Raw genomic sequence first — 22,739 nt, forward strand, 5'->3', positions numbered from 1 at the left:
GCGTTTGCTGCCTGTATTAATCTATGAAAAAGCTGAATTATGTCCCTTGGGAGTACTAATTTCCCACAAAAGTCCTTTCAAACAGTAGAAAATGAAAGATTATATATGCCTGATATAATAAAAGATAGAAACTACAAAATGAAGCACTATTGAAATATTTGCTGCATGAATTGCCAAGATTGTGAACAATTCTTTACACAGGAGAGTATAAATTCTATCTAAATTTAGCCTCAAGTGGGCCTCTTTTTTTCTTAGATGGACAATTATAACACTGAAAATGCTTCTAGTATGACCAAATATTGTCTTACTCCATAAACAGTACAAACTTAACCAGACAATTTCCCATTTTAATAGATTATGTCTAGAGAAATACCCAAGTGATACATTTAGGGAATTACACAGCAAAAAAAGGCAAATATTTCAGTTAAAAATATTTGTCGCGACTTGAATTCTGGTGTTTCCAATTGAATTAATCATTGCGAAAGGTGAAAACAAATACAAAAGAACTATAGTTTGGTGCATTTTATACAATATAGTTAATATTGAAATCCTAGAATAAAGTTTTATATCAGTACCCATCAATTTGACTTATTATGATGACTCAGCACTTTTCTCAACACAGTATTGTTCTCAGGGAAAAATTTCTATTCTTTGTGATAAAAATCAAATGTTCTAATCAAAAGCTTCAAAATAGTATAATATAACTGAAGTCTGATTGATTTTGAATTCCCTTGCTATCTTCAGTATAGGGAAAACGGTACTATTTATTCTGCCATAGCCGACAATACTAACATTTTCAAAATTTACCACTTTTTATAATAAAAACCTGGATAAAACAGTTATGTGTGGTGTTAGTACTTTTTTATTCTGTTTTAAAAATTGAAGCCAAATAGTATCATGACCAACTTCCAACGGAGCTTGTTTATGTTATCCATGCCCACCGTCCTTTTACGCCAAATTTATGAAATTTTGGAAGTCTTTTCGAATAATTCTCTAGAAAATATTTCAATAGGTTTCACAATTTATATTGTAAATATACATACTGCAGTTATTCATAGATAAATAAAAAAATATATTGTACCCTTACATCCAATCACAGCGCTCCCAAGTTGACTTCCTTCACCTGCCTTGGGTACACAAAAGGCCAACCTAATGCTGGGAAAATGTAATAGTACCGTTTTCCCTATACTGTGACATAAAGATATAAAGAATTCTTATGACACCATTAATGCAATACTGGGTTATTGTGAAAACCTTGGCTATAATAAATACTTGTATGTCCCCATTACTTAAAGAAACATGGATCATTTTATGTCCCCAACCCTACATGCTGGTTTACCTCTTTCTCTGCTTCTTTCAGATAAGGCTTAATAAACAACCTGTATCCAATCATATCTTATCTTATTTAAAAAGAATAATAAACAGTTCCATTTAAACAGATAAAAATGACGGTTCCATTTAATTTGTATTCATTTTATCCAAAATTTACAACATAAGCACAAATTCAAGATTGTTCATACTAATCGCCATTCCATGCTTAAGTATATGCCATATGGTGGTTCAAAATTTCAGAGCTTGTTATAAAATCCATTATTCTGTCTTGAGATGCTAGAACAAAGATATTAGACACTTAAAACATTAAATATGCAAAATAATCAGCTGTGAAGTTGCGTTTGCTGCCTGTATTAATCTATGAAAAAGCTGAATTATGTCCCTTGGGAGTACTAATTTCCCACAAAAGTCCTTTCAAACAGTAGAAAATGAAAGATTATATATGCCTGATATAATAAAAGATAGAAACTACAAAATGAAGCACTATTGAAATATTTGCTGCATGAATTGCCAAGATTGTGAACAATTCTTTACACAGGAGAGTATAAATTCTATCTAAATTTAGCCTCAAGTGGGCCTCTTTTTTTCTTAGATGGACAATTATAACACTGAAAATGCTTCTAGTATGACCAAATATTGTCTTACTCCATAAACAGTACAAACTTAACCAGACAATTTCCCATTTTAATAGATTATGTCTAGAGAAATACCCAAGTGATACATTTAGGGAATTACACAGCAAAAAAAGGCAAATATTTCAGTTAAAAATATTTGTCGCGACTTGAATTCTGGTGTTTCCAATTGAATTAATCATTGCGAAAGGTGAAAACAAATACAAAAGAACTATAGTTTGGTGCATTTTATACAATATAGTTAATATTGAAATCCTAGAATAAAGTTTTATATCAGTACCCATCAATTTGACTTATTATGATGACTCAGCACTTTTCTCAACACAGTATTGTTCTCAGGGAAAAATTTCTATTCTTTGTGATAAAAATCAAATGTTCTAATCAAAAGCTTCAAAATAGTATAATATAACTGAAGTCTGATTGATTTTGAATTCCCTTGCTATCTTCAGTATAGGGAAAACGGTACTATTTATTCTGCCATAGCCGACAATACTAACATTTTCAAAATTTACCACTTTTTATAATAAAAACCTGGATAAAACAGTTATGTGTGGTGTTAGTACTTTTTTATTCTGTTTTAAAAATTGAAGCCAAATAGTATCATGACCAACTTCCAACGGAGCTTGTTTATGTTATCCATGCCCACCGTCCTTTTACGCCAAATTTATGAAATTTTGGAAGTCTTTTCGAATAATTCTCTAGAAAATATTTCAATAGGTTTCACAATTTATATTGTAAATATACATACTGCAGTTATTCATAGATAAATAAAAAAATATATTGTACCCTTACATCCAATCACAGCGCTCCCAAGTTGACTTCCTTCACCTGCCTTGGGTACACAAAAGGCCAACCTAATGCTGGGAAAATGTAATAGTACCGTTTTCCCTTAATCAGGAAACAAACTCGTGTATTTTTGCCTCGCCATGTCCACAGTCTGCAAATTTTGATAAATATCTCGTTTGACATACAATTGTTCAATAATTCACTAAGCAAGTTTTCTGATAATTTTCCTTGCATTTTATATTTAGATATATATTTTTATTTTCAGAGTTGGATGACACGACATTAGACTTAATAGGGATAATAGATTTTTTGTTATTAAATGAAGCAAATGTAAACCTCAACAAAAAAGGTTGTGACTCTCCTTTAATTTTAGCAGTACGAAAGCATACCTCTGAAGTCGTAAGGAAAATACTAAATGCCAGTCCCAATCTGTTTCATTGTGGAAAGGAACACCTTAATGCCATTGAAATTTGCTTTTCTGATCCAATAGTGAATTTGACAACGCTGAATGAAGTAACAAGTGGCACTTTTGCAAACAGTATGTATTTTTGTATCCTGATTTTCACTTTATAGCATTTTTATCCACAATTTTATTGCAAAACATTTAGTTTATCTGCAATTGTAAACCACCAATAAATCTTATCGAATCGAACTTAAAACTTGTTTGTTCAGATGGAGAAGCTAATACAATTTGAAACTCATAAAAAAAGATAAAACAAAAATAGATAATTTACAACAAGGTAAAAAAAACATCAAGGGTTACCTTTATTATTAGAAGTTTATTTTTATCTCCGTTTTGATCGTATTGCTTCTTATTTGAGTACACCTATTTTGGCTGTGAGTGTTCTGATGAATGTTTTTGTTGTATCTCTATCATCTATATATTTTTTTTTACTTTCATATCAATCTCCAGTTTTATCTACAAATTTGAATGTACAACATATTTGCAATTTCTCATAAATGAGATATAGAATAGAAATTGGGAATGTGTCAAAGAGACAACAACCCGACGAAAGAGCAGAAAACAGTCGAAGCCACCAATGGGTCTCAAACACAGGTAGAAAATCCAGCACCCAGTGGCAGGCTTTAGCTGGCATCTAAACAAATGTGTATTAGTTCAATGAAAATGGATGTCACACCAAACTGCATACATAAGCTCTTTTCCTTTTGTATAGTGTTATTAATAGTTGACCATATTCCTTTAATTTTGTTTTCTGTTTTTGTCGCGCACAAAATCATGATTTCTGATGAATGGGTATCAGGGAAAATGTTTCACAAGCAGCAAATTCGGAATATTGGATTTAGATTTTAAGTCTTAGATTTTTTCTTAATGGCTTTCAGACTAACTGTTGTGATAGTTTTTAGAGGATAGAAAAAGGACAGATGAAACCAAGGTTATCAAACTTAAAAATTACAGTGCGAATGAATTCTCAACTTCTTACGGATGACCAAATTTAATTTTGAAAAACTTAATCACACGAAATTATGCAACTCAAATGTATATTAGTTTCTATGTTGTGTTTCAGGGAGACTGGGATGCCTGAATGCATTAGTTGAACGTACAGACCTTGGGGAAAGAAAAGAATGCACTTTTCATCAATTGTTTATCTTTTTGAAAAAACAATGTTCATATAATGCAAAATTGGTTACAAATATTTGTTCCCATCTACTTCATTCTGAATGTTATAACAATCTTAACTTTGATGAAGAGGGAGAGGATTCACCACTCATTTACTTTTGCAAAACAGGAGTTGTAGCTATTGTTGAAATGCTGATTGGTTGCAATGCTGATGTGAACCACGCTGGAGTAGGTGGGGCTACTGCTTTGCATCATGCTATTGATATACAGGGTAATTGTGTAGAGATATATCTCAATAGAAAGGCATTTCATAAAAATCGTTTGAAAAACAGTAAAATTCACAAGGTCGCTTCGTTTGATATTTATGATATAACCGGGCATATTAAAAATAAAGGCGTGACAAACAGTTACTGTAATTCATCATTTGATTCATGAAATATCTTGATTGATATTATTGTTTGATTGAAGCCTGCTTTACTCAAAAAGTAAGTAACATGTACATGCATATTCAGGGCGGTAACAGGCTGATATAGTATTACAATTTCAATATAATACGTGCTATACCGACAAGATGAGATGGATGCATACCAGCTTTTCAGGTAATATGCAACACGCAGACTTCGCAATGTAACCGGATGTAGTGTTTTTACTTAAAGCCAAACGGTTTTTCATTTTTCTTTTAAATGCTGCAGGTGCAGCGCATTGGATGGATTACAATTTTTTATCATTCAGACCATATCATTAATTTAGACCGGGGTTTTACTTCCTGCATTAGAGACCGACCCTCTACCACACATGATAAAGCCTTGGTGGTTTGTAGTGTTATATGTTTATATAGTCGCGTTGGGTATTACGTTTGATTTTTGTATAAAATTGAGAATGGAAATGGGGAATGTGTCAAAGAGACAACAACTCGACCATAGAGCAGACAACAGCCGAAGGCCACCAATGGGTCTTCAATGCAGCGAGAAACTCCCGCACCCGGAGGCGTCCTTCTTCTGGCCCCTTTTGTATGATTTTTTATAATGGTTCATTGCTCAATATTCTACTCTTGATCTTGTTTATCTTTTCAGTCTTTCAATTCATGGATCAAAGATCTGATTATATTAGAAAAATCTTCTTAGCTTTAACAAATTCTTTTCGTCACATATCTTTTCACATATTATCCTGTATTTTATTGTTGCTCTTTCTCAGGAATAAGGGTTAAAAGGCCAAAATTTTAAACTTATACTTTTTTCAATCTCATAAGATACAAACTGGATTCTCCATGGCACGAATGTTTTATCAAACTTAAATGAATCTTTACTATTTTCTGAAAGAAAACATTGAGGAAAAAAAAAACCGGAATTTCAGTCATCGTAGAAATTGATTGTAAACGAGACTTATATCCATAAAGACCACACAGAATGATTTTAATTTTACTTGTATAATCAAACAATTCAATTACCAGTATAATGTATGACATGTTTTAAAGAGTGATAAATCTTCGAATATGCAGGGAAATTTACGCGAACAGAACGGAAATCAAAACAAGCGAAAATAATCCTATTGATAAATCTTTAAATGTTTGCCATACGTTTTTCTATAAGATTTTTTTATTCAGATCAGGCAACAGCTTTGCCAATGCTAAACTGCCTTTTGACTGCTAATCCCGTGTTAGAAATTAGAGATTTCAAAGGCCAAACGCCTTTGGAAAAGGCAATATACATTCTATGTGAACATAAAACTTCATGGAGAGACAAAGGTGCAAAAAACAGCGTTTTACTGTGTTTAATCCAAAGACTTTTGGATGCAGGTGTAGTCTCAGATCATGTCAAATTAGGAAATGTTTTATTGAAAAGCGCAGAATTGGGAGATTTTAAAACAATGGAGAATCTTATTTGCCATGGCGCCAAAGTGGATAATAGAAATTCTGAAGGACAGACAGTCGTGCATATATGCTGGTCAAATTGTGAGTACAACTTTTAAAAATCTACATCCCAAATGTTTTTTGGATAGTTTCAGTTTTCGAGCATTTTAGTTGATTCCAATATTGATATAATACAAGGAAACATTTGACAACATAATTGACCTGATTTCTTTAACATCGACAATGATAAATATTTCAACAACAATACAAATTGGAAAAAAAAAATCTTTTATTTGAATATTTCACTTGATTTTTAAAAAGAATACTCTTATTTCTATCTTAAGCTACCTTTTTGACTTGTGTTTTGCACATCACAGTGTAGTTCGGGCTTCCATTACCGATAACTATCCTTAACTGAATTGATTGGAACTCGTTGTATAAAAGCTTTAGTTACTTTCTATTACTGCTGGCAAATATTTAATCCTTTATATGATTTACCTTGTTTGAGAGCAGTTTTTTCGGTGTTCTCTCTTTTTTCCTGCAATAGCAAAAGAGTCTACATTTTCATTCCTTGAAATAAACCAGTTATTGGAAGCCAGTTTAAACGAAAATGTTCTGACATAGAAACTACTGGTTATTCTAGTTTCATCATACCAGAATAAAACTTTATACTAGCACTAAATATTTTACCTGTAAACTAAAAATCCGTTTGACGAAGTTTAGATGGCACTTAATCACTCCATGCTATCGAATACTTATTGTTATTTTTCAGAATTGTTGTATTGGTTCATTTAAAGGTATTTATCTATAAGATAAAACAACAATTTAACAAATGAAACGGCCATTTGTCTTTAAAGTGGTCAAACATTAATCTTTTTTTTTAAGTATCGGAAAGCTCGTGAAAGTGATAATTGATATAATTGCGATGGGAAACTAGCAATTACTCCACCAATCAAGCAGACAAAGCTTTTATAATTTAATATTACACAATTTATTTCAGCGTTGGATGGTGCAATGGATTTTTTGAATTTATATGTCACGAGGGGAGGCGTTATGCGTCATAGAGATAGTTATGGTAATTTACCACATGTATCATTGCTAAAGAACTGTAATGCGAAAAGGGAAGAAGATGGAAAAATAGCCAATATTGTCAAATTCGTAATAAAAAACTGTAATCAATCCATCAATGATAAGGATGGTCATTCTCTGCTACATACTGCTGTCAAAAAGGGTTTAGTAAAAACGGCAAATGTTCTACTGAAGACTGGTGCATGCGTTAATACTGAAAACAGAAAAAATGAAACACCCCTGTATCTCGCAACGACTGCATGTAACCGCAGAAAACTTGGAGATCTTCTATTGAGGAAAGGAGCTGATCCTAATAACCACTCGAGCTACACAATACCTATCATTTACGCTCTAACGCACGGTGACGTAGATACAGTTATGTCACTAATTAAGGCAGGGGCAAATGTCAACGTAACAGACTATTTCAGTAGATCACTTCTTCATGTATTATTTTTAAATGAATCAGCAAAAGGTTTGTTTCATTATAATAATGATTTTTTTCTCTTTTCTTGCTGTTAATGTCTTCTTTTGTTTGCTACTCTTATCAAGTCTACGTTTTCAATTTTTATTGTTTGATATATATACGAACACTGAAGTCGGAATCAAAGGATAAGAAATCTATTTCTTGAATCTAAATAATGTTTTGTAAACACAGTATACTGATACACTTATACTTTGTAGTAAATACAAGTAAATCGTATGTGTAATACAATAAATAAAAACCGTCGATATCAGACATGTTTTGAATTGTGGACACTTTGATGTGCGACACATATGAAAAATCTGAAATTTCCCCCTATAAAACTAAAAGTAGCCCTTGTGTGTCACCCCTCCCCCACCGCCAGTCCCGTTGCATTTATCAACGGGGATATGAAATTGGTTCCGTCCATTCCATTCCAGCCGACTATTTATTTAACTTACGCATTGACGTTACAGAAGATATAAATTTATTTTTCCGTTATCACTTTGTAGTCTCCATGCTAACACCTTCCTTTTTTGTCAGATCCATAAAAACCATTGGTGATACACCAGATAAAGTTAATAAAATTGGGTATGGAAACAGGGAATGTATCAAAGAGACAACACTCCGACAAAAGAGCAGAAACAAAGAAATATGAGTTTTAGATAAATATTCCTAAAGTAATGAACGAAGAGATGCTCTCGCTCGGACACACACTTCATTGTCTTGTATATTATAAGCGCATATTCTGAAGCATGGCATGGCACAAAAATCAAACTATGTAAAAAATTAAACTGAGAATGAAAGCGGAGAATATGTCAAATAGACAACAACCCGACAAAGATAACAAATAGGGTAATATGAGTGTTAGATAAATATTTCTAAAAAAAACTTAGACATGTCTTCCTAATATCTATAAATTGACAATGAGGGTAGTTTGAAAACAAAACTTTACGACTAAAGAGATCATTTCAGATTCTCAATGGTGAACTTTCCATTTCTATATATCAACATTCCAGTTTCGCCTGCATATGGAATATATAAGTTGAAACAATATTCCAGGGCTTGCATTTCATATCATTATTTCCTTGATAAATAGTTGCTGCTTACAAAGAATCTATAAAACCACAAGTTCCAAGTAGTGGAGTTGAAATCATCTCCCGTAAATTTTAACGACGGCATCACGAGTTTGTTGCCCGTTATGTACGATCTGTTTCACAAATGACTACGGATTTATTTTTCAAATTGTCGTAACCATTTTCACCCAAATGTGAACTATCGAATATGACTTATCATCGAGTTTATACTTGCATGAGCAACACGATGGGTACTTCATGTGGAGCAGGACCTGCTTTACTTTCCGCTGCACCTGACATAACTCCCGGCTTTTGGTGGGGTTCGTGCTCCTTGTTCTTTTTTTGTTTGATGTTATTTGTCTTTAAGTCTTTTCCCTGTTTTCGATGATTGTCAGTTTATTTTCGACTTATGAGTTTCATCATCCCTTTGGTATCTTTTGCCTTCCTATTTCTATAATGATATAATTAAGTTTCTAAAATGTGGAACAATCATTTCGGGCTATGAACTTTCTAAAATCTTTGATATTAATTCTTGTCGCCGGAATAACATGAATAACATCTTCATTTCTTTTGAGATCCTCAGCATTTTTTGTAAAGAATTCAGCTTATAAAACCTTGCCAATGGATGATTTTCTAATACCATTTTTACCGGTAAAGAAATCCGATTTTAATTGTGTGTGTTGTGAAGTATGTGAGCTTGTTCATAAAGATGCATTTTTTAAAAATCACCGTCAATTTATCACTTTTTAATGATTTGTTGTTGTTTAATTGTTGCTTGCTAAGTAAAAAATAAACCTTCACATCTAAAAAATATGTAGAAATAACATTCAACCGCTCTCTTTCTTAGAGATTAATCACATTTGTGTTAAAGTTTTACACTAGGAGTTATTCTTCTGGAACATATATATAATATGGAAATCGACATTTTATGTGCTCTTGTTCCTACAGCTGATTCACAAAAGGGAGGGGTAGTACATAATTTAGTATACGTTTCAACTATTAGAAGTTCAAGCATATAAAGGTTGAAAATATGCCGCACAACCCTATTATTTTACTTTTGCAAAAAAGTAGAATATATGAACTTTCAACTCCAGGATACACTTTATTACGAAATTTCATGGTAATATTGGCACAGTTGCTTAGGTAACATATAACCCTGTATGATAAGTAATTTCATGAAATATGCATAGTTGTACTTTAAATGTACATGATGTATAAGAAGAACTTATATTACCCGTCGCAGTCATTGAATCCCTTTGATGTTTGATGAAAATTGTTGTAAGGGTGTTTTGTTCTGTTGCGATCCCAAAAGTAAGCCCTAACGCCTAATTTTGCTTCTTGTGACTGCAGCATAAAAAATAAAGCTAGAGATACGAAAAAAAGCATCTTTAAAACTTACCATACAACTTTCTCCTACAAATATATGTAATATTTCATTTGCACAGAAATAGCAAAAAGGAAAAAAATAAAAAAACAGAGAATTATTCCTACCCCTGGGTAAAAACAAAGATATATCTTTAAACGTTTATAGGCTGAGATTTAATTATTATAAATCTCTTTAGTATGTATAGAAAGCACTAATCGTGCGCGTGCTTTGAAATTATTTAAAAACAGATTTAAATAGTCATTTTTATAAACTTTTGATAAATGTATGTACCAAACTGGTACAAAATATACATCAGTTGAACAAATAACCTATTTTAAACACTTTTAACTCATTTATTTTCCAAATAATGTTCGTGTTGCTTAGTCTTTAGTTTTCTATGTTGTGTCTTGTGTACTATTATTTGTCTGTTTGTCTTTTTATTTTTTAGCCATCGCGTTGTCAGTTTAGTTTCAATGTAAGAGTTTGACTGCCCCTCTGGTATCTTTCGCCCCTCTTTTAGATATATTCATGGTTAGAGATAATAAAATTGTGACAAAATTTCTAAACTGACCAATTTCAGCAGAATTTGCTAACTTTTGAAAATAAATGGGCGTACTGTAATATGTAGACTAGAGACAGTTATTCAAGATTGAATACTTTATTTTATTTTGAATCTTAGAATAATCATTTTTGAATTTTTGATTCATATTATTCTTAAATGGTTTCAATTTATTATCAGTGTAGTCAAATATAGTTCCATGGCATTTCATGTCGGTAATCATGCACATAAGGCAGGCTGACAATAATATATTAAATTCTTGTTTTCAAGTTCGTTAAACATTGCAACAAAGGTAGGGTATGAGATATACTATAAAATTGAAGTTATAGTAAATGCAGTGTGATATCTTTAAGGCCATGATTCTGATAAATAAGTATTGTTGTAATAAAAAGCGTTTTTACAAATTTTTCTATTTGAACAATTCTTAGAATGGTATTAATTTGTAAATACATCTGATTCACAAACCACGCCTTATTTGGGGATTGATTGACTTTTGTAAAAAAAATATAAGTGCGTTTTCTATTCTATTCCAGGAAATGCTTTTTTACGAAACTTCATTGTAAAATTGGAATAGTTATAGACAAACAAGAAGTTCCTCAGTCATATTTTAATAGGTTTTTTGCCTTTTGACAGAACTTTGATGATATATGTTAAATTCAACCACTATTTTTTATGATATGGACAATTTAGTGATTGTTTAGTTCGATGTCTCATTGAAGAATACCCCACTTCTCCTTTTCTTTATAGGTATAGATAACAATGATATCATTGCCCTATGCATTCTCTGTAATTTACTAATTTTCGTATAAACATGAATACATTATTGATATATAAATATATATAATATTGTTTTGTAGGATACTTATGTCTCATGACAAAGTTACTTCTTGAAAAGGATATAAATGTCAACGTAAAAGATGTTTTTGGAAAACCTGCTATTTTTATGTTATTCCAACAGATGACAGGGAAATTTATCCTAAAGTCATCATCAACACTGTGTCAAAAACCTATGCTGCACTCAGAAGAAGATATTAAAGATGTAGTTTCTATGCTTGTTAGTCATGGCTTGGACGTTAATTTATTTGACAGTTCTAAAAACTCTGTACTAGATATAATATGCAGCTCAGGTCAGTGCTAATAATGAATGAAAATATTTGTCACTGTTTGTGTTCATTCTATTACAATATAACATTGATAAATTCTTATCAATATCATATGTATGGACTATTCTCTGTCTTTTACGTAATGTTTATCTTGTTCATGGCATTGACGTTTTTATTTGACATATTTTTTGTATGTCAAATTTGTTTCTTCTCCCTTTGTGAAAGGTAGAAAATATCGTCGTTTTGTAACATTTCTGTATTGGTTAAGTGACAAAACATCAGTGTATACAGTACATATCTGTCTTTCGATTTTAAATTTTAAATTCCTAAAACATTTGGTGGTAAATAAAAAGTATAGACGGGAGGAATAAAATATAATGATAAGAACACAGACAACTCAATTAGAAGAAGAATGCAATCAAAATCTTAGCAACGGAAAATCTAAGAGGGTATGCTCACATCGGATACTATTAGTCAACAAGCAGTGGTATCAATCCATTAGAAGGAATAGAAAATAACACTCGATAAATGTGGTGCGTGTGACGCCCTTTTCTGAATTCAACTTTATCAGTACCGGTCAAACCCTACAATTTGGACATTAATAATGTATAAATATTAGGTCAACGATGAAAGGTATGTGATAAAAGGGAGACAAAAGATACAAGAGAAATATTCAAAATAAAATATCGAAAATAAACTGCGATGCCATGACAAAGTAAACAAAAATACACCAAAACATAAACAACAGTATACAAAATATAACATAGAATACTAAAGACTGAGCAACTCGAACCCAACCAAAACAAAGGGATTGATGCCAGTTCTGAACTTCATAATACTGATGTTATGATAACCTGGTACTCTACCAGCAGCGTTTAGACCTAGCGCTAGCAAACTTTGGTGTTTGCAAAGACTTTATATTTTTTCTTAATTACTAGTTAGCAAGATTGGAAGATAACTTTTGGATATCAGTGAACAATTACAAAGATTTACAACTCAAATTAAAAATTACGGAAAAAAATAAATACTAGTATAGAATGCACTATGGAGAAAATAACGTCCCATCAATGTTTTACTTAACATGTCCTACATTTCACGCTTAGTTCTTAATTACATATATGACTAATGTTAATATCAAAATAATAAGATATGGTACCAAAATTCAAATGACGAAGATATAATACATTATAGACCGTACGGTCTTCAACAATGAATTAAACCCAATCCGACAAGTCAGCTATTATTTTAAACATGAAAATTAACAGCTCAAGTATCAAAAGTAAAATTTACGAAAAACAAATATCATATACATGAGCCAACAACAACTAGTTCGATGTGCAAGTTGGTTTATTCCCAAAAAGAATCAAGAACTACAATCACAACCCTAAGGTACAAATGGACCTGAACTTCTCCCATGCAACTTTTGTGTTATGTTACATTTTGGTTTTTATCTTCATTTTTTTCTTTAACTTAACACAAATTTATGAATAAAAGGATATATGAATCTAGTTGCGAATGTTAAATCCCCTTAAATGTTGTCATAATTATTCACATTTGATTTCTTTTACATTTGAATTTAGATGTTCCTTCTATAACAGTTATACAGATTTTAAAACGTTAGACATTAACGTTGGTAACGAAGCAAACTTTCTCATGGTGTATTTTCTCGGACTGTATTTTTTGTTGTTAATAGTTATAAAACCCAGATTAGCCAACAGCGAATTGTTGTCAATATTTTGGACTGTGGTAATAGGTGTGTCAATCGTGTAGCGTTCTTTACATTTGCTGATACGAAACATTTGTTTTTATTAGGAAGGCAACCAAAAGCTGGTATCATACTACTAAATGCAGGAGCAGATCCGACAAGAAGCAATTGCTTTCAGAAAGCAATAACAACAAATAATGCTGTTGAAAACGCAGATTGGGAAGAATTCATTCAATTGCTTCTTCAAAAAGGATGTGATCCAAATGTATTCAATGGTGATACATCGAACCTGATACACGTGACAAAAAAAAGATTGATCGGCATTGTAGAAAAACTTATCAAACATGGAGCAAATGTTAACTTTTGTACCTCCGAGAAAAAGACAGCTTTGCATTATGCGTGTGAACTAAGTAAGTTTTACTACGTACTGACAACGACATTCATTTATATGAAATATACTCGGAAAAGCAGTTAGTATACACCATCGTACAGTACTACATCTGCATAAACAGTTTTTAAAAATGCCTTTGGAAGGTTTTCTTTTTGCTTGATTCTCACAATTTGAATGTAAGATAAGTTTAAGGTTGTATGATTGTCATGTTAACCTTTTTTGAATCCATGTTATTGTTATTGGGTCAAATGCGATATGGTAATTCGTTTTGCTCATTTGCTCAAAATTGAGGATCATCATTTATATATTGAAGATCAGTTGGGATTGCATTTATATTGAATTTGTTATGCGCATTTAAATGCGTTTGTATTTTGCATGAATACCTGTTATTTGCATTGTATTGAGTTTTAAGATGTTTACGGAATATATTGTTATATAATAAACATGCAACAACACGATGGTATATTGCAAACATAATTATATATTTCAAAACGTTTTTAAAACATATATGTAAGTAAGCTTACATTGATAACACTACCGTTATTTATAAATCTAAACACCAATTCAAAGAGTATAATTCAAGTTTTAATATCATATGGTGCACTGATGAGTATGAAATGAAACGTGTCTGAGCATCAATTCATAACAAGAGCCCGACAGTAGGATCGCTTGATATTTTCTCAATTTTAATGTGATCAGCATCGATCTATGATCCTCTACATTTTTGTATATCAATGCTAAGAACTGCATTTTGTCATAGTATTTCTGATATATTTGTAGCGGAAGGATCAGCCCGAGATGATATTGTTAGACTTCTAGTTAAAAGTGGAGCAAAATTGAATATACAAACTTCCTCTGGAGAAAGCCCATTATATATTCTAGTGAATACAATGATCGACGATGTCAAATATAACAAAGCAGAAGGTGATGAATCAAAACGTGTCATTAAAAAAGAAATTGATTTGTCCTCATTTAATCGTCTTGTATGTGGAGGGTCACAATTAAAGGACGTCAAAATCAGCGACAGTACCGACATGGAGACGAGAGACACGTTTCTTTGGGAGTTTCCAATAGGAGATCTGTACGTAACAGCTAACAAATAGTTACCAAATCTCATTAGTAAATCACCCACTGTGTTCAAATAATTTTAGCGCCAAGAGAGTAAACAGAACCCAATATTTTTTACGTTGTTTGTTATGCAATATTATATTACAACTGTAAAAAGGAAATATGCAATGGCAGCGACTTCTGGCGAGTAAAAATAGTTTTCTTTTTCTCAGCTTCTTGTTACTTGGGCAGTATTAAGAAGACTAGCTGTTTACACTATTTACTTGAACACAACACAATATAAATTGAGTCGATTTAGGATATTTACTTCCAATGTTTTAGGGAAATGATAGTGTTCTATTTATCAATCGAATAATTTTTAAACATAATAACCAGCTTTACTAAACAGCTCTTAATATCATGTTTCATCAAACAAGTTTGCATGTTTTAGGCTAAATTATATACTTTCGATGAAAAGCTATATGGTCCTTTTGACAAAATCAACTAAGAAAACTTCAGACGTTTAGATGAAAAATAGTAATTGTTATGTCTTAATAGGAAGAAAATAAAAACACATAGAAAATTCAAGCGAATTGAAGTATACAATTGTTAAAAAAAGAAACAGAAATTAAAACAGACAAAAATAAATGGTGTTGACTGTTCCTGCTTCTCTATGGACCTCTCTTATATTGCCTAGGTATGTTACACTCGAAATTTTAAGATCGAATTCTAGAATATGTCCTATTTCTTATGTGAAATATTGATGGACTGTGAATTCGCATTGCGTTCAATGCATACATACCAGAAAAGGATTGCCTTGTGGATGCACATGCTCCCGTAACTTTTTGAAGCTATGCAATTCTCTTAGTTTGTATTTGTAACCTTGATTTATTTCTTTATGTTCGATTGACTGACGAGATTTGATCCTCTGGGTAAATTATTTTGCCTTTATCAATCGAGGAAAAAGGTGACAAAATGGTGACTTCTAGTGACACAGAAATTCCGTATTGATCAACCAAATTAATAAACTTCAGAAACATTCAAAGAGGTGACTACAACTTTACCCTTTGAAATTCAAGTTCAATTTAAATAAAGCGATGTTTTCTAATCATCCGTTTGTCATACCTTCTATCTTACGTCAGACTATGTCTCAATTATCTGAAATATAACTTGATGAAAATCGATAATAAATCGATAATAACATTGTGCTCTAAATTAAAAAAGATTCACGGGAACATTTAATAATGTTAAAGGATGGATGTTATCTCTAAAATTTACGCAATGTTATTTGGCATGGGTCACTTCATATACAATCACCTGTATATTTTCCCTCTAGCGAAAGTATAAGTAACATTAAATTTGGAATGTTTATACTGCCACGAGCATATAGTTATTGTCGAGTAAAATTGTTTTGATGATAAATCTAGTTTTACGTTCTGAATGTGATATGTTTACACAGGGTAAACATTACCAATAATAGTATATGCTTTATTTGTCCCTCAAATACAAAACTGAGTACATGGCACTCATTTTAATTGTCTATCATCTTTTAGAAGTGCCAACATTTTATTTGTGTATGTCCTCATAATAATAAAGACAATACGGGCGACGGAATAAGTTTCATAATTGATATTTCAGATAAACGAAAGCATTCATGTCGTTAAAATTATAATGGGCATGTAATATACTTACTTTTTTCAGGGACGAAAATGTTACTAAGTCAGCCTTACAGTTATTAATCAAAAATGGATTCTTAAATGCTGCAATGTGTCTTTTAGAAAGTGGATGGGAATTTAAAAGAGAAAAATGGTTTGAAAACCTCGATCTTTCTATTGTAGATTTATCGAATATAAAAATAGAAGGATCTTTTGTAATTTACAAGAGATTAGAAATAGAAAATGCAAAATCAGAATTTCAGACCTTTATCCGGAATACTCAGTTTGAGCTACAATCGTTAGCACAGTGTTGTAGGCGTGTCATTAGAAATAACCTTCTTGAGACATCCAATGGATCGGAGATTGAATCAAAAGTTGAAGTACTTCCTGTGCCTACAAAGATTAAATCATTTCTAACACTTGTGGATAATTGTCATGAATCAGAGATATTTCTGCTCGAAAATATTCTAAGGTATTTGTTTGTTTTCATTTATTACAAGAACTTTTAAATGCATCATCAATGGCCATGTTTATAAACTCCTAGACCGTTTGATGATTTGAACATTGAGCTAGTTCATTCAATGTTTTCAGTTTGGTTTATTCACAACTTAATCATTGTCTAAACTGTATATTACATTTATTTGAAATTGACAAATCAATGCTGCGTTGTTAGGTTGAAATGACAGGCGGCAGTGCATAATCATTTTATATTCAGATTTAAAGGTATTATTTTGCTTAGTCACACATTTAAATTATTCATTAGTCATTAGTAATGCCACATTTCACGGATATGTTTTGCTTTGTTACTTCCTTCTTCATGTCGAAAAAACAAGTAAACATGTATTTGTGTTTTATCATATCAGACCCAAATGCATGTGTCTTTGTTTTAAAATCAAATACCAAAATAATTCATTTATATAGATATAAGAAGATGTGGTATGAGTGTCAATGAGAAAACTTTAACATGTTAAAGGGAATATTCATTAAAAATTGAAATACAATTATCACTATATTAAGGTCAACTATATTGAAAGTTATCCTCGGAAATGTGTACACAAAAATTTTAAGAGCGTCATTAACGAGTTACCTTAACTACAATATTTGCAAATATATAAAAGTTTGCTCCAATAAATAATTTATGTGTCACCCACAGACGATGGCACTCAGGTGATCTTCCCTATTACAGATATGTTAATTTTTTTTTACTTTGTCATAGTATACTGTTCATTAAACGAGATATTGTTTATAACAACACAATTTGAATTACCTATTCGGCCTTTTACTTTTAACTTTTATAAAATAAAAAAACATAATAAAGATCAAACTATATCGGTAATGAAAATTCATCGGTACGTTTAGTTTGCCATACTGCTGTTTTCTGCTCTTTGGTTGAGTTGTGTTTTTTTGGTACATTCCCCTCTTCCATTTTAAATTTTATTTCATGCATAATAAAACATAAATCAACACAGGAAATATCTTGTCCCTATCGAAAATATTTTATACAAACCAGACATCATGATGCATAAAATTGAAATGGTGCGTACGATTTATGTTTCTTGAATAATTTTTATCAGATACACGGTCCAGAAGGCAATTTTACAAAAATGCTTGGGAATATAAAACAAATGAAGAGACTGTATGTAGGTGTACGTGATCAATTTAACTGAATTCACATGTTATATTGAGTCTGTGCAATGAATTTGTCTTCTTAAATCATTTTGTAAGATGACTCTATATTTCTATGTTTTGAAATATTATTTTTAGAGAATTCTTTAATTTCCAGAAAGAATATGTTTCTGAATCTACTGCCCTGTCCTAAATGTCACTAAAAAAAGATGTGTCATATCTAATTTTCAGTTTTAATCATGTTAATCATAATAGTTGAGCATGTTTCACTCTGTACCGGAACCAAATGAGAGTTAGTAATTATTTTTATATTTTTTTCGTTTTTAGACCTCGCAATTGTAACCAATTCCAGCCAACATATTTACATTCATCACTTATAACATCCGATTCTCTTGAAATGGACACAGATGACGAAGGAACATCTTATTTCATGAATGATTATGGCTCAGATGACAACTACGTATACGCACATGATGATGATCTCTCGGACGATGACTTTATGTTTTCACACTGAAATTACAGGACAAAAATGACTTGAATGCATTTTTGTTTAAATTATTTGTATGTGATAACAAATAGAATATTTTTAAACAAGTATTATAAAACAACATACTTGAAATTATAAAGACTTGATTCTGTCAGTTCCCCGGTTTTTATTTTTGCATTTTATAAATTTTGCTTTACACTTTTGTCCAAGGGCTTCAAATTTCTGATATTTCATGTCAAACACACAAATTTTTAATAATGTCAAATTTTGGTCTCACCTACAATGCATTTTGCATTAGACGAGATACATGTAATGTAATCTGGAGTGGTGTAAACCTTATGTACCAATCGTGATATTGCAGATTTCAAAAGAGGTAGATACATGTACTCAATATCAGCTGTACAGGTATGTCTCACAAACGTCTGAAGTGGTTATATGGGTTATAGCTTTTGTCTTAACACCATATCCATGGTTCAATCTATTTAGTTTAATAAGTCAGTTACTATGAGCAAATTAACAACTACATTTAGAAATTATTTGCAAGGCTATTACAATGTATGTCCATCACATAGAGTTCAACTGACATGGCACCATATCATAATTCATAGTTCCGTAACTAATTTAAAAGGTAGTTTAACTTGATTACGCCCGGTTCTTACTTACTGTTAATCATTAGTCAAATACGTTTGGTGTTTCGATGATTTTAATGTGCACATGTTTGTTTGACAAGGGTAATCTGACTTCGATCTGATATTCATTGTTAATTGGTAAATGTTATGTGTTTTTGGAGAAGTTTTTTTTTAGATACTGTAAGTAATTGGGCATCTTCATTGGTGTATATACAGTTGTTAGGTGTAAACGTCGTTATTAACGTGGTTGAATCTCTTGGCGGGTGCGAAGTATTGTCTTAATTCATATGTAATTTGGATAATCAATGTTCAGATATATATGTTTATATTCTTTCAATTTCAATGTTTACAACCAACACTTATCCAAAACAGTAACGCAAACAAGACATTTCAGTATGATAAGTTTGTATAAGTTCTTGTCATTAATTTAAGATAGGGGCTTTTGCATTAACAAATGAGATTTGACGAATGGTTTAAATTCAATATGACTACATAACATTACTGTATTGTCTTTTCTCTGTTCTGTGTGTACACATTTTAAACTAATGGTAACATTATAATGTTCAAACTTTATTGAAGTTTATGTACTCGTATGATATTCTTCTTATCGTATCTTTCCTAAACTCGTAAATGAAAATAACGCTTGCGAAATATTTAGGTCTTTCCACCTTTCCGTGATTTTGTTCTAGTTATTATGAATATTATCAATTGTTTTTATTAAGCAGGATGTCGCTTAGATATTAAGTTTATGATATCGAACAGTTTATAATCTTTCAAAATTGACACTGTTTAACCGAACACTTTTCCTATAAAAGTTATTTCCCCAAAACTGTTGCTTTCCTGCTCCTTCGCATTCGTTTAAGAAATCGACAAAATCATTTGACAAAATTGCTCATTACATCCTCAAATTGTCAACACAAGTTTGACTGACGAGATTCGGAGTTATTCCTACTATTTGATATAGGTGAAATGTAATAGTAGCTCATAAAACATAAGAGACACGGACCAAGGTTCTTTTGATTTGAGTTCATGGGTCCTCAAAAATGAAAATGAGACCAAATTTAAAGATCAAGGTCATATTCTTAATTTTGATTTTAGTCTGGATTTTCCTCAGAAACCGTATAAGATATCGACACAATATATTACTCAATTGTTAGTTGCAGCATGTCGTTACATATACATTTTGCTTGAAAGGTACGTTGACATTTAATAGGAGTTGATACCCTCTAAGTCTTAAATCTAAAATTAGCTGTATAAAGCATCAACCATATATAGAAAAGACCTAGGCTATTTTGATTTGAGGTCCTTTATTGATGACCTTGAAATGTAGATGATACTGGAAGTGATATTTTTTAAACCGGATATTGCAATTTATCTTCCTTATTTCAGGCAAAATTATATAAAACTTTATATTTGTGGAATCAGTGTAACGACTAAAGCTATCATATGAGATTGAAAGTAACAATTCAATTTGCTACAATACCCGATTAGTTTGACGTTTTATTTCCATTTTCAAAAGACAGTTTTGCCTTTACTACAATTGTTATGGTGTTCAAGCGATATACAAAGCTCCACTTTAGCTAGATATAAAATCAGGTGTAACCTACTATTTTTTCTTCTTAGTACCAAGTCAGGAATATGACAATTAATTTCCAATCGTTCCGCTGGTTATTTACGTTACATTTTGTAAATTTTTTTTATGGACTTCATTTTTTCAATTTAACTGTGAATTGTTATTTTCTATCTAATGTTTTTCCTTCATAATTAAGGTCACAATTGGTTACTTGGTTGGAGTTTCTTTTAATAAAATTGCAATTGTTATTTGACATTAATTGTTAATTATTGATTAATACTGTTTGTTTTTTAGTTAGTCGTTTACTATCTTATAACTTTGTCAATTATATCAGCATCTGTTTGTATGTGTGTATTTGTAAAAATAATATGGCAATTTTGCTGATTAGTGTTAGACATTCTGAATAAATTAGATTACTGATTGCTCGTTTTTTTCCTTATTTTCGTATGTTATTTGATATCGGTAATCATCGAATGTCGATTTGATCAAGTTCCTAATACAGATAAATGAGCATTATTAAGTCGCGGATTTCGTTACCATAATTGGATAAAAACTTTATTAAACTCTAACAAAGATACAAAGATGTTGGTTTGCAAGTTTGACGCAACCTGTAAAAACTCATTTCATACTGAAAAGCACATCCTTGTTTACTACAAATGATTTCTTGGAGTATTAATTTTATTGGAATATATATTAATATTAATTTTGTCATCAGTAAATTAAAACCAATTGTTATTATTGTTATATACATATTGCACTTTCATCGATCTACAATCTGTCGTTACTTGTATCTTGGCATTGCACAAGGTCTTGTTTTCCGCAGACTGTTTATGACGTCTTTACAATAACTCCATTGGATGTTGGATGTGTACTGATTAGTTATATATATATAGATGCTTGATTTCTTTTATTAGTTGTTATTGGCTTTGAACTAGCTGTCAGTAACTGTGTTCAATCATGAGAACTCTCAGATATGTACTTAGTGTCTTTTTGTTGTTGGAATGTACAAGTATCCGGTTATGTCCACTCAGATTTTGTTACATGTATTTCTGTTTGTATCCATGTGATGAGTTTTTCAAGTACATTTAATATCTGTTTTTATACCCCGGGCAGTGAGTCGAGAACATGAGATTTGATAGTTCGGTGTTATGTTGTAGTGTTACACCACTGTCCCAGGTTGAAGTAGGGTAAGGATCCTTCTTACATGTTTAACCCCGTCAATTCTGTACCGAGTCAGGAACCTGTAATTCAGTGGTTGTCGTTGTCGCTGTGTTACATATTTGTTTTTAGTTCATTTTTCTGAACATGAACTAGGCCGTTGGTTTTCTCGTTTGAAATGTTTTGCAGTTATCATTTCGGGGCCTTTTATAGCTGACTATGCGGTTTGGGCTTTGCTCATTGTTGATGGCTGTACGATGTCCCTATAGTTGTTGATTTCTGATTCAGTTTGTCTCTTGTGAAAAGTTGTCTCATTGACTATCATACCACATGTTATTTTTATATTTGTTCAAGATGAACAAAGTTTAGTCCTTGCAAATATCTGATCCAACTTTTGCTTGTCATCAAACTTGTTAAATATAATAGCGCAACACATTGGCATACATATTTTTTAATTGCATGTTTGTTTTTCAATTGAGAACGAGAAATGCGAAAAAAACTATATGCCGATGGGATTACTGTAGAGTTGATGGTATATTGTAATGTAGGAGGAATTAATACACGCAACAAGCATGGTCGGTGATAGAGAATTAAATATACTTTTCCATTCTCAATTTTATTTGGTTTATAAATTATAAACATTTCATTTTTAACATGA

The 22,739-nt window shown here is 31.4% G+C and overlaps 1 protein-coding gene across 1 annotated transcript; it reads left to right on the forward strand.

The window, feature by feature from the left end:
- The first annotated feature begins 11,570 nt into the window (after window positions 1–11,570).
- Window positions 11,571–21,344, forward strand: LOC127704237 (uncharacterized). The gene is made up of 5 exons (XM_052208192.1): window positions 11,571–11,834; window positions 13,623–13,925; window positions 14,687–14,987; window positions 16,655–17,080; window positions 18,562–21,344. The coding sequence occupies exons 1-5, from the start codon at window positions 11,579–11,581 to the stop codon at window positions 18,746–18,748; spliced, it is 1,473 nt and encodes a 490-aa protein (XP_052064152.1). The 5' UTR covers window positions 11,571–11,578; the 3' UTR covers window positions 18,749–21,344.
- Window positions 21,345–22,739: the final 1,395 nt, after the last annotated feature.

The sequence above is a fragment of the Mytilus californianus genome, unplaced genomic scaffold (genome assembly GCF_021869535.1).
Source record: "Mytilus californianus isolate M0D057914Y unplaced genomic scaffold, xbMytCali1.0.p SCAF_6, whole genome shotgun sequence".
Taxonomy (NCBI): Eukaryota; Metazoa; Mollusca; class Bivalvia; order Mytilida; family Mytilidae; genus Mytilus; species Mytilus californianus.

What these genes read in the sequence shown, in the direction of transcription:
- LOC127704237 (XM_052208192.1), top strand. Translation starts at nt 11,579, where the DNA reads ATGACAAAGTTACTTCTTGAAAAGGATATAAATGTCAACGTAAAAGAT. An exon ending in GCATTATGCGTGTGAACTAA is followed by an intron (nt 13,926 to 14,686) that starts GTAAGTTTTACT and finishes ATATATTTGTAG; the next exon opens with CGGAAGGATCAGCCCGAGAT. An exon ending in GAGTTTCCAATAGGAGATCT is followed by an intron (nt 14,988 to 16,654) that starts GTACGTAACAGC and finishes TACTTTTTTCAG; the next exon opens with GGACGAAAATGTTACTAAGT.